At 34.3% G+C, this 12,897-nt stretch overlaps 1 protein-coding gene across 1 annotated transcript; it reads right to left on the bottom strand.

Moving 5' to 3' along the window:
- Positions 1 to 106: 106 nt before the first annotated feature.
- Positions 107 to 9,573, bottom strand: LOC145567777 (long chain acyl-CoA synthetase 4-like). Its single transcript, XM_081627152.1, has 19 exons — positions 9,262 to 9,573; positions 6,767 to 6,830; positions 6,573 to 6,662; positions 6,126 to 6,182; positions 5,816 to 5,864; positions 5,536 to 5,612; positions 5,184 to 5,223; positions 5,008 to 5,102; positions 4,134 to 4,301; positions 3,921 to 4,031; positions 3,722 to 3,809; positions 3,577 to 3,643; positions 3,296 to 3,371; positions 3,015 to 3,132; positions 1,876 to 2,121; positions 1,636 to 1,775; positions 962 to 1,144; positions 759 to 878; positions 107 to 483 (listed from the first exon to the last, which is right to left on the bottom strand). The coding sequence occupies exons 1-19, from the start codon at positions 9,414 to 9,416 to the stop codon at positions 448 to 450; spliced, it is 1,980 nt and encodes a 659-aa protein (XP_081483278.1). The 5' UTR covers positions 9,417 to 9,573; the 3' UTR covers positions 107 to 447.
- Positions 9,574 to 12,897: the final 3,324 nt, after the last annotated feature.

Genomic DNA, 12,897 nt, shown 5'->3' on the forward strand with positions numbered 1-12,897 from the left:
TTAAACACGAACATCAATTCCTTGAACTCATCATTTGTGAAGGTCACTATGAGGAGTGTCATGGTCTAGAAACACAACAATAAAATCTAGAAAATGAGCAGATCAATTATTCAAGGGAAGATATAATTATTTTCTAAGCGTATTGTGAGTCTGCTGGTCAGACATTACAATTAGTACCACAAATGATCAGATGTTTATCCGACCCTTGAAATAATAAGAATATAAATTTCACATATATAATGTTTACATAAATGACTATTCATATTTTCTTACATAAAAACATCAGTAGAAGGATTCCAAACATTTTTGATTTCCACTATTGCAACTGTAACCTGTAATTTTATCAACTGTAGGTGAGCATAAATGTACAAGGGATCAAGAGATAAAAACAAGAAGCACAAAGTGAGCTAAATAAATAGTGATAAGAGCAGGTCTTCAAGCACTTGGTTAACTTGCAGTCTTGTACATGTCATCGATAATACTCTGCATCACAGGGATTAAGATCAGAACACATCTTTAAACTCTGCATAGTTGTATTACGAAGTATTTATGTCTATGATGGATTATTGGAACTCATCTAAATTCTACGGACAGGCAATAAGTTATTCAAGACTTCTTACTTTACATATTATTAATGGTTTATTAAGGGGAAAGAAAGCGAAGAGGGGGTAGGGAATCAGGCAGGCCAAGTTAGGATTTCGAAGCTCGTTCTTAACACATTAATAATATCTATTCTGGGGCACACAAGAATGACTCACTTGATAGTATTTAAGCATCTGCGGCCTCTTCTTTTTAAATGTTGGGGTGAGAAGGTCACGCTCAAGGTCGAAGGGCACCGGGTCCAGATGAATAGCTTTGATAAACTCAAAGCCTTTTAGCTGTTCACAGCAAAATGAAAGTCAGAAGAGCTCAAAATTTTTGATATTTACTACCAACTAGAAAGGGTGGAGGATAAAGTTACCTTCTTCTCTTTTCCAATCTTTTTGAGCTCTTCCAGTATGAATTCCTTTGCCTTGGGATTTTCGCACAGAGCATTGAAATCCCCATTTATCTCATTGGCTTCAGCCCAACGTGTAAGTGCACCCTGGTTGGGATTAGCAACTGCAACAAGGAATGATTGAAAACTATTCCCATAGATCCATATCTGAAATTGAGAGGGAACTATCAGTGTGTGCAGATGAACAACAATTGCATGTATATATATGAACAACATCTTAAACCAGGTAAGAGGAAATCTATGTCAGCTGACAATGCCAAATTGCCAATAACATTAAGTATTCCGTAACTATTGAGACATGAAATTCAAAGAAAAATCCGTTCCCCATTTTTTGAGATGCCTTTTTTTGGATATGACATGAAAGAAAAAAAAAAAAAAAATAGAAAACTCTAAGGGTCAATGTATTTTGCTCAAGACAATGTAACATTTACGTAATTTGCTAGAACTTTTTTAGAAATCTTGGGTAATTTTTTTTTTATTGTTTTCTAAAACATTAGCAAATTACATGATGTATGGATTTTTTTAGCTTCAGATGATAATTTCCTTTACTAACTCCTGGTTTCACCAGATTGGTCATATGATTAAACAGGGGAATTCAAAAAACTATTCATCAGAGAATGAACATTTGAGGATAATACCGAGTCAACGGCCGAACAAAGGCCATATATGTTCTCCAAGTTCTCAACTGCAACATACTCCCCTTGTGAAAGCTTAAAAATGTTCTTTTTACGGTCAATGATTTTCAGACTTCCATCTGGTTGCCATTCTCCAACATCACCTGATATATGCAACCTCATAAGCAAGTTATCATAAAAAGATGTAGAGTTTAGCAACACACTAGACACTACCACAAGAAAGTTCATTTAACTTTTACGAACCTGTGTGGAACCATCCGTCAATCAAGACTTCCTTCGTGAGGTCTTCTCGTTTGTGGTAGCCTGAGAAGAGGGTTTTTCCCCTAACACATATTTCTCCACGTGGTGTGTTAGCAAGAGCATCATATCCCATCTCAGGGACAGACTCAAGGCATACATCCACATTTGCCAGTGGAGGGCCAACTGTCCCAATCATCTGAAGCTCATTTGGCAGTGAAACAAATGTTCCCGCACAAGTTTCAGTCAAACCTGCATTATTATTACGAAGAGAATAAAAATTCAAGAAATAGTTACTGTCTTTAAAAAGTACAGTATATAACTGAACAGTTGAACACTAAAGTATTTTAGTATCAACAATCCCCTGACATGTATATTCTCTGCAAGGGAACATTAGTCTTGTATACAACTCTGGAATGTCCAATATAGCTGTTTAAAAAATAAACAGACTATGAATGATTTCCTAACTTACCCCCACTGATATGGAATGGTGGAGACTTGAGAAAGAATGGAAGGAGACAGCTATTTTACGTGAAATTATGATCAATCCTTAAGAGTCGGACAATGAGACCATTAATTTCAGGAGGGAATACGGAAGTTTTGCAACCCTTGTGCTCCATATAAAGTAATTTCCTTTCATAAAGTATTGTTACCAGGATGCAAAAGGGTAAGCTTCATACATCCAGCATGATTAGGCCTTTGTATACTGGTAAGTGGCTATCACTTTCAGCCAAAAAATCTTTAAGGAAAAGGAAATACAGTAAAGAAATGAACCAAATAGAATAGAAGTAGCTGCAGAGACTGCAATTTGAGTGTTGTCAACCCATGACAATTTGACAATTCAAAATGCAAATCTCTCTGCGCACAATAACTACTAATTAAAGGTGTAATTTTGAGCTGAACTAAAGGTGTGTTCTCTTCACTTGATTTTCATTTATGATTGACTTATTACAGCTTATCGTAGTAGTAAACTGAACTTGGGAAGCCCTTTTAAGCACTAAACTTATCTGAGCAACAAATCAGTGAACAACTGGACAAGTAAAATGGGGTCAGTATCTCCAATCAACTATCTGATGCGTAAAAGCCCAGAAATAGTCAATCTATCTGATACCCTTCTCATATATGAGTTAGTTTATAGAACATACCATATCCTTGTAAAACATAACAGCATGCAACAACCCGCAAAAATGTTTCCACGTGAGTAGCTAGTGGAGCGGCTCCAGATAGTATTAGTCTCACTTTCCCCCCCAAGCCTTCCTTAACCTGATTTAAGTCATATACAATAAAAATAAATAATAAATAATAAATTCGAGTTAGATAATAAAACAACAGAGCAATAGTTCAAAATAAAGGGGAAAATATTGTAAAAAAAAAAAAAAAAAAAAAAAAAAAAAAAGAGAGAGAGAGAGATTGGAAAGAGTTATACCTTACTGAAAACAAGTTTATCGAATATTGGAGAAGCCTCTGAATGCTTGGCACCCTTCTTCATGTTATTCAATTTTCTGCACATTATATAGAAGTATTTTTAAGAAAAAAGGTCATTGATAAATGGATAGTAATTCAATGATGGAATTAATTAACAAGAAGCTAATCTAAGGGATAATACAAAAACTAAATAAAATCATAAAATCCCGGCATTGGCTAGTGAAAGAAAAAAACTAAAGCAATTCCAGGAATTCCTGGTTACACTTGAAGAGTAATGTTTACCGTGAGTATGCAAAACCAAAAAGTGTACGTTTTAACAAACCACCAGCACGAAGTTTCTCTTGCAAGCCTGCAAATGCAGCAGTCAGTAACTTTTCGGAAATTACCAAATTCATTCTAGTATTCTACAACCCATCTCCCTATGTACCTGTATAGATTCTCTCTAATACACGAGGAACAGCACAGAAAACTGTTGGCTTTAAGGCTCCAATATCCTCAAGCAATAACTTGACATCCTGATAAATAATACCAAGCATAATTTTTAATAATCATCTTCCTAAAATGCTAGAGTAAAGCAATATATCACAATAATTACTCTAGAAACATCACAGCAAGCAGTTACTCACCCCTCTCCAGAATCCTATTCGTGCACCATGAGAGATAAAGGCTTCCTCAATCACTCGATCAAAAATATGAGCCAAAGGCAAGTATGACAGATACACATCATCTGGTCCCAACTGCAGAAAATACATAGAAAAGCCCAAAATAAGTATGATGGAAAATTCAAGATTTTGCTGATGAGTGAAGAAACTAACACCACAAGAATCTATATTAATCACCTGTTCATTCACATTTTCTAAAAGGCAGTTGACACCAGCGATTAAAGTAATAATACTTTCATTTGATATAAGTACACCCTTTGGTTCACCAGTTGTTCCACTAGTATACATTATTGTGCAGATATCACTCTTGCTCTTCTTTGCCAGTTCATAATTTTTATCACCACCCTGCAGTAAACAGGCAAAAATCAAAAGGCTAACCCTCGCGAGTCATATGAATTAGATGAAGTGGAACTGCACAATAGACCTTCATTTAGATTCTAAGAAAACATATCCAAACCACTCACACACACACAAGAAAAATAATACTCTAAAATTAAAGGAAACAAAAAATAAGGTACTTGTACTTCTGTTAAATTGAAATTGCACAGACCCTCGTAACTTTTCGGTCCATGGAGAGCTACAAGGGGCAACGGTTGTAGAAAAATTTGACCGCCAGTGTTAGGTACTACCACCTAAGACTTAAAAAACTAAGCTAGTAAGCATCCACACATCGGTTATCACAACAAAGCGAGACAAGCTAGCAAATTATACAAAAGATGTACACAGTCCCAGTTACTAATCCGAGTCACATAAAATGTTACAGATACAAAGGTGCACCCAGTCCCTCTTGTTCTTGAAGTTCTTAACTTTTCCATTTTTGTCCGTTTCAAAAAAAAATTAGCACTTTCACTTTATTCCATTTTTGGCAAACCCCTTTTACTATATTACATCATTACACTTCTTACCCCAAAATTTATATCTATCAGTCAGCTAGGCAACAATAATAGCAAATGAAAGCAATAAAGTTGAACAAATGCAAAGAAAGCAGTAAAGTTAAAATCAAAAGGTCAAAGTACACTCCACTACTCCAGCATCAAACTATACCACTTACCAACTGCAAAAAGTCATCCCAACTATACATCTGCAAACCAAGTTTTTCAACTTCTTCTTTCTGCGTAGGTGTGATCTTCCCAAAGCTAACCAAAGCTGCAAAAATACTCACTTATAAAAACTCCATAACAATAATATGTACAAGTTCAATAGAATAAAATGGCAGAGAGAACTTACTTTTCAAGTAATTCGTTGTGTTTGGCAAAGCTTTAATCAGCTGAAGCAAAGTACAGAAACAGGTAGTGTCAATACAAGCACAACATTGCTCCTAAATTCTTAAACTTTAATTAGGGAGAAGATACCCAATAGAACTTTGTTAAGTCAACAACGTATACAAACATATATATACAGGGAAAAAACAAGAAATAAAATATACAACTTAGTTAAGTCAATTAGGTACGTAGCTATAAAACTATCATTAGACAAGAGGCCATAATAAGTTACTCGTTCTGCTTGAAATAAACATATTCAGATAGTTAAGATTTTATGGATCACACCAAGAACCAATGAACCAAGGCCAGTCACATACCTCAGAAATCTTTTTTTCTTCAACAAACACAATTGAAACTTCTGCATGGCAAATGATATATTCCACAGCACCCGACCCTATAAAAAATTCAGGAGAGATGAAAACCCAGTTGACAAAAAAATAAAAATAAATAAAATTATGTGGTAAAAGTGCAGTGTCATTGTATAAAACAGTTTGAAAGGATAATGGTTGTATGCTACAGGTAATCAGACAGTATCCCTCACAAAACAGGATTATAGATGGCGAAGTTGTAGATCTTCATACAAGGAAAAACTATTACCTAAAGTGTCATACAAAGGAACACAGCGGATTCCATGGGCGTTGCAGGCCTGTAAAATTGAATCAATAATAGAAAAAATCAGTAATCAGCAATGTACACAAATTGTAGTTCCAGCCAACCTCCGATTTTTAATGATGTATTACCAAAGTTCAGATAAGGACTAATTTCCCTTGGGATCTTATAATTTATCAGGAGAAACATCACATGTATAGAAAAAAGTAAGATGGGTGACCCTCAAACCGCATAACAACGTAAGACTATATCTTGAAGGGGCAGAAACAAAGGGATGTAAAAATAATTAAAATTGTACCTGCATGCTCATGATCCACTCTGCACAGTTTGCTCCATAGATACCACAGCGGTTTCCCTGACAGGAATATATATTATACTATTATAAGAACAGCAAAAGAACCATTTTATGGGCAGGAATTGAGCACAAATACACAATACAATGAACAAGTAGCTTTGTGGTGTACAGAATGATGGTATCAACTAACAAGTTTGGGGGTGCTATTATTTATGAAAGCGCCATTGAAAGAGGTATTGGTCGTGCAAGGGGCAACCTAAAGCCTTAGGAGAGAGGAGAAGGGATTCCCCCCCCCCCCCCCCCCACAAATATAAGTATTAGTTGAAGCCACCAACTAGCCCTATTATCAAACACTATCTCGTCAACTGTTACTAGAGAGATGAGACCCACACATGAAAGCTCCCAGAGCTCGCACAATATTGACAAATAATTGTGCCAGGGAAAGCTTACCTCTCCGACGCCACAATGACGAATTGAGTTTCCCACTTTCATGACAATGTCATAAACCTCCTTGTAAGTAAGCCATACATAATCTCCAGCCTGCAAAGACAGATCAAAGAGTGGAGCTTGTGATTCATATCATGCAATACAAATATCCTACTCTTCATATCATATAGAGTAATAGGAAAGCAAAAATTGCATACCTTTCCATCCACAATCTCACGATGACCAAGCATTGGATTATTAAGGTACTTCTCCACAGACATACTGCAATAGAAGCATATTAATTACTATTATGAGCCGGATCACATGCTTGAACTCGTACTGCGAAATATTTTGATGAAAACTTTTACAATAACATTAATTCAGTCTGTATGCTAAATCAAGTCAAGTATATGCCTAGTAATGATAGATTGGAAATAGGCAGCAAACTGTTCATAATATAAAATTGTAAAAGGCCAAACAATACTTGACAATAGGAGGAGAAAAGCAGCAGGGAAGGGCATATAAGAAAGTTGTATACAAGTCCCAACTATGAAGTACAAGTCAAAACTAATGTCTTCCACAAGATGATAAGAGGTTGTATGCTACAAGAGCTTTGTGACAATCTGACATCTATGTTACTCGGACTCAGGTACCCATGTCTAACCCTAGTACATGTCCCAATGTCCAATTTCGGCTATTTCGTAAAAAAAAAAAACTTTCACTATTTTGATCCAGATGAAGTGTCCAAGTGACCTAACCATGTCCAAAGTGTCAAGGGTCCGACACACAGGTACTTCCTTGAGGTGTAAATGGTGTAATGAAGAGTCCAAATAACATGACATATATTAGATTGGGTGAAAAACCCAACTACTGTTGGTCACTCAAAGCACCCAAGTCCATGCCATATTCCAGGTATTAAAACATTAAACCTCAAGCCAGGAAGGCAGTTTCAACTATAAATCAGGAAAATATAGCCTAGGTTGTTTCAATTGCATCCCTCAAAGTCAAAGGAGAAATCTTTGACAAGAAGCTTCAGAGAATTTGCATTCAGAAATCCAAGCACCTGTACCTCCATCCCATGTATGCTCACGGGTGTTCTTTTGCAACCCTTTTGCAACCCAATGCACACATAATTAGTTACAATTACAAGTGCCCAACTGAAGTATATGGCAAGTTGTCGAATTAAGCCACATTTCAAAAATATTAGCTTGTTTTTACTCTAATTTAAGTTTCTAAGTATCGCTTCTCTAAAAACTGGAAACAGAAATTTGTGGAAAACCACTTGGCCCAATAACATCTGTCAAGACAAACAGCAGGAAAGGGCATAGAAGAAAACTGTAGTGAAGTCCCAACTATGATATTCAAGACAAAACTAATGTCTTCTACGGTTCTACCAGATAATCAAAGGTTGTAATAATGTACTTTGTATGTGACTAGAGTCTATGACAAGGATCAGATGGAGTCAAAGGATCCAGGGGTTGAACAAGGCAATAACAGGAGTTCCATCTATTGTTGATCATCTTAGCATCTAAATCCTATACCCATATTGGCCGTATACTCCGGTATCTAGAACCTGAATCATGGAACCTCAATGACTAAACCTTAGCAGCAACTTGTAATCCAGAGTCCGGAAAACATACCCAACATTGATTCAATTCCATCCTCATGGATAGAGAGCCTAAGCTTGAGAAGACTTGCTTCTAGGAATCCAAATTCCTCCATTTCAGACACAAGGTCAGGGACACAGGATGTCTACATAAGCTGGATTTTCAAGAAAAACGTATGTTTTTCACGAAATATTAAAGTAGACTACCCTTAATTCTTCCTCCATTCTCAATTAATTACGACAATTGGATTTTCACGCATCTAGACGCAATACGTTAACCTTTAATATCTTCAATCATCTATAATTAGAAATTAATAAATACAAAAAATGATATTATGAAAATATACATCGAGACGAATCTAACAAAGCCTTACTTATTATTCCTTACGTAAAAGACACAATAGATTGTAACATACTAGTGTGTAAATTGCATAAAAACCCAATTGTAGCAATTATGACAGAATTGAGGAAGTATAAAACAAAGAGGAGACAGCATAAAAGCTGCAAAACGTGTAATTACTGTTAGGTACTCCGTACATTAACTACCCATTCCTCCTGATTCCTGACTACCCCAGCTCCTATGAACTACTCATAACTACTCCTCCGCCTCTAAAAGTTTTCATGGTTTTGACTTTTTTTTTTTTTTTTTTTTTGGTGAGCCAATCGCCGTCAAACCGAAAACGTAACAGGAGAGTAAGAGCATCAGGAAAAGAATTGAATTGAAAATTTTAATCGTTGTATGTGAACAGTACATATAACAGCAGCATTCGTATAGGATGAAAATCAAATTAAATCTGACATGCATAATTTCTTAATATAATCAAGCTAATATTAAACATTAAAGAATAAAAATTAAAGGAATGCAACTTGAATTAGCATTCCAAAAATATACAAATTTAACATTATTATGTAGAATACATTATTCTAATTCTTCAATTCCACAAGTATTTAGCTAATTTCAATAATCAAAAACGCAAATCTCTATCAATCGAAAACAAAAATCAATCAAATTCAAAAAAAAAAAAAAAATATAAAAGTCAAAATCGATCAACTCTATCAAATTGAAAAAAAAAAACAGAAAGTCAAAGGAAAAAGAGAGAAAGTAACCTAAAGATATCCCAGCAAGTCTCCATTCCAGGAGGAGGTTGAGGAAATCCATTTTTAGCGAAAATACTGCGATAAACAGGTCCAACGGAAGGTTTACCTTCTTGTTGAGGCTTCGAGGATTCGATCTCGTAGACGTATTTCTTAGTTTCCGCCATTGTTGAGAGCTTCGAAGTTCTGGTTTTCTCTCTCCTCTAAAAGAAGGTAACTGATTTTAGGAGTAATAGAAGAAGTTGAGAAATGCGGTGTATAAGTTTTGGTTGCGATAACCAGAGAAATTATGAGAAAGAGAGGACCACAAAACTCTGTGTTTTGAGTTCTGCTTTTAAAAAAATAATAATAATGACTTAGTTGTATAGATGACTAGTATGAGAATTTTGACGGGTTCAGGGACATTTATTAGGAACCCATTTGATCTAGATTCAAACTACTTCCGGGATGTAGGGATTCGGTGCGGGCGGGCGGGCGTGCACCCACGCGTTCGGGTTAATTGGATGTCGTTTGATAAGTTTAGGGTAAAGATTTATGTGTAATAATTTAGCTTCTTATTAGATAAGATAGATATATTTATTGGGAAATTATGTCACAGTTCTTAATTTATCAAAAAAATTATCTCTAATTATATTTTACTGAAAAATATCTGTAAGCAATTAGGCATAAATCTGATAAAATTTTATAGTATTTAATTTTTACTAACTTAAATTAGATTTTATCTAAAATTGAAGTGAGCATAACAGACAAGATTGGTTAATATGCACCTTGCTTGCCCCGTTGCTTAATATACTCACTCGCTATCAAATTAGATTTCAATTAACATAATTTAGTACTTCGCCATTTCAGTTTTGTGCACATGGACTTAATATGATTATTAAGAAAAGATATTATATGAACCATACAAAAAGAGACATATTTAGAAGGGTTGGTTAGGTAGGTATGGGGTGTGTGGGAATTGGCACCACCCGCCAAACCCTTGCCCAAACCCGTCTTATTGGAGTGGGATGTGAATGCGAGGTGTACATTGACCAATCTTGCCTTATAAACATCTATAGAGTTAATTGCTATGATTAAATGTCAGACCTAGCTTATTGGGGTAGTGATACTCAACTTTGTCCCTAAACAAGAAATTCTCATCACACGTATGTGCATTAGAGATACTGAACATTGTCTCAAGGTTTCTTTTTTTTTTTTTTTTTTTTACCTATCTCTAAGTGTTGGCTTGGCGGGGCATTTCAATCAAGATTTTTAATAAAGAACCAAACATCTTAATTCAAAAAAAAATTCAAATTAAATCTATACAATATTTCGATTAATTAGAGGTAAGGAATTGCTTTCTTCCAATTGATACATCATATACCTAACACTCATTAAATGTTTTTCATAAAAAAAAAAATCGGAGGTAGTATATTAAAAAGCGTTCCTAAAATTATTTATGTGTCACGTAGTTCTGCATTAGTTGTGTGCCACATCATCACTAACATTGCTCTAAACCTCATGGTTGTAAGATAACATTTCTTACCATCTTAATCAATTGTAATTTATGTTCTCTATTTACACATAAATATATTTACCTTTACTTAAAAAACACACACACACACACACAAAAAAAAAAAAAAAAAAAAATGCGGAATAGTCTCAAAAATAATTCTAAGACAATGGAGGATTATTCTCTTTAATTCTCTTTTTTATGAACATCTATAATAATAATACTAAAATAACAACCTCTGACATCATGCTAGACACATGTCAAGTTGTTATTAAAAATTTTCCCTTCAAAATTATTCATGATAACATTATTTTATGCCTTTTATTTTTATTTTTTTTGAAAGTTTATGCTTTTTTTTTTTAAACTTTTGATTAGCTATATTATTATTAGTATCAATTTCCGAAAAACAATCTAAATAATTTAACGCTTCCTCAGCTACCCCTTTCATCATTCAATTTTTCTATAACCTCTATTTTTTTTTTAATATTTGATGTATTATTTATTTTGGGATTTCTAAAAATTATTATATGAAAAAAAATAATAAACAAATTTTAAAAAATTTATTTGTTCAAATCATGCATCGCACGATAATAATCTATCTGTGTTTCAAAATAACAACCTGGTACAACGTTTGGACCATATACTAGTTTAACAAATTAAACACAAACGATGCTTTCCATGTATGGTAGCCCTACTAGAATATGAAGTATTATTCTAATATTCTTCCCTCCAATTGTCCGATTACAAAAAGTTGGAAAATTCATATGATCTTGTTCTGCGAGTTGTGACCAAGATTATTAAAGGACCTCTTCTTTTCTTCATGTTATGCACTAAAATTCATTTGCTGATGTGTAAATAATTTAATAAAAATTCATGAAGATTACAGTCAAACGAAGGAATTGACCAGGTTGCCAAAAGATTTTTTATATTTGAAGCTTTTAGTTATTCAATCTATACAATGGATTTGGTTGTTTAAAATCGCCCACTATGAATTAACAATACATATATAATTTATGTAAAGTCATACTATTATTTTAGATAGATCAAAGTTATCTCCGTACCAACCTCATTGTACATTAGGAAATGATCATGTATTCATGTTAATACTAGATCCGATCTAATATTAAACAATCTGATAAGCTCTCCCCCTTCTCTATTATTATTTTTATTACAAGTATTATTATTATTATTATTATTATTATTATTATTATTATTATAAGAGGGTAGTTATAAGATCAAATTTGGGCGTGGGTTAAGGCGATTTTAGTTAATGAATGTAATACACTAATTAGATGTCTACCCTTCATTGTAAAGTTTTTCACCGGTCATCCAAAATTAGTGTTCACTTCCTTCCTTAATTACGTCCCTTTGTGTTTTTCCCCTTTATCTATTGTATTATACCCCGCAACGAATAATCCCTCTAGAAGGACCAATCCTTAAAAAACTCGATCATTAAGAAAAAGAAGTCAAACTTACAGTTTTCTTTACTCCAAGTTTTTTACTAGGGTTTTCCCTCTATATTTCTCCTTGGAAAGGTGTTTTTCCTAACTTTTTGCTAGGGTTTTTTTTCAGTTTTGTTTTAGGGTTTTCCTTCGATCTTCTCCCTTCTCCCTTTTTCCTCATTCATCCTTCTATCCTTGATCTCTATTGTGATTATTGGTAGGGGCTATCACTGGTTTCTTGATCAGTGGTAAGCCCCCAAATTCCTTTTTAATCGCTTATAATAATAGATCCCATCCTTATGATGGTCTTGATCGGTGTAGATGATTTTCCTTTTGTCATCGGAAGTTCTAATTTTTTGGTGGTGGTTCGTGCGGCGTTGAATAAATTGTCAGACCAACGACTACAATTAATTGAATCAGGTTTTGTTCAATTCAAAGACTATCAAAAATCACAAGACCCCCTTGTAGAAGAAGGTTGCAGAGGACAGCGATTCAAGAGACGAGGGTATTCCTCAATGTCAATTCTCGCTCGCGATCGTAGTTCTACAAAATTAGAATTGTTATTTGATTCAATTTTCATTGTATTTATCATTTCTGATTTTTTTTGTAGATGCCGTATGACTTCTTATTAATGAATTGATCTTCCCTTCAAAAAGAAGGAACAATCCTTATATGATAGCAAACTAATATGAGCTCCAGAATTATGGTGAAACC

This window comes from Chenopodium album, chromosome 11, assembly GCF_948465745.1.
Source record: "Chenopodium album chromosome 11, dcCheAlbu1.1, whole genome shotgun sequence".
NCBI classification, from domain to species: Eukaryota; Viridiplantae; Streptophyta; class Magnoliopsida; order Caryophyllales; family Amaranthaceae; genus Chenopodium; species Chenopodium album.

Coding starts and splice junctions, on each gene's coding strand:
- LOC145567777 (XM_081627152.1), bottom strand. CDS start 9,416: ATGGCGGAAACTAAGAAATACGTCTACGAGATCGAATCCTCGAAGCCT. Junction 3,810..3,920: donor GAATAGGATTCTGGAGAGGG/GTGAGTAACTGC, acceptor ATTATTTATCAG/GATGTCAAGTTATTGCTTGA. Junction 2,122..3,014: donor TTATGTTTTACAAGGATATG/GTATGTTCTATA, acceptor ATAATAATGCAG/GTTTGACTGAAACTTGTGCG.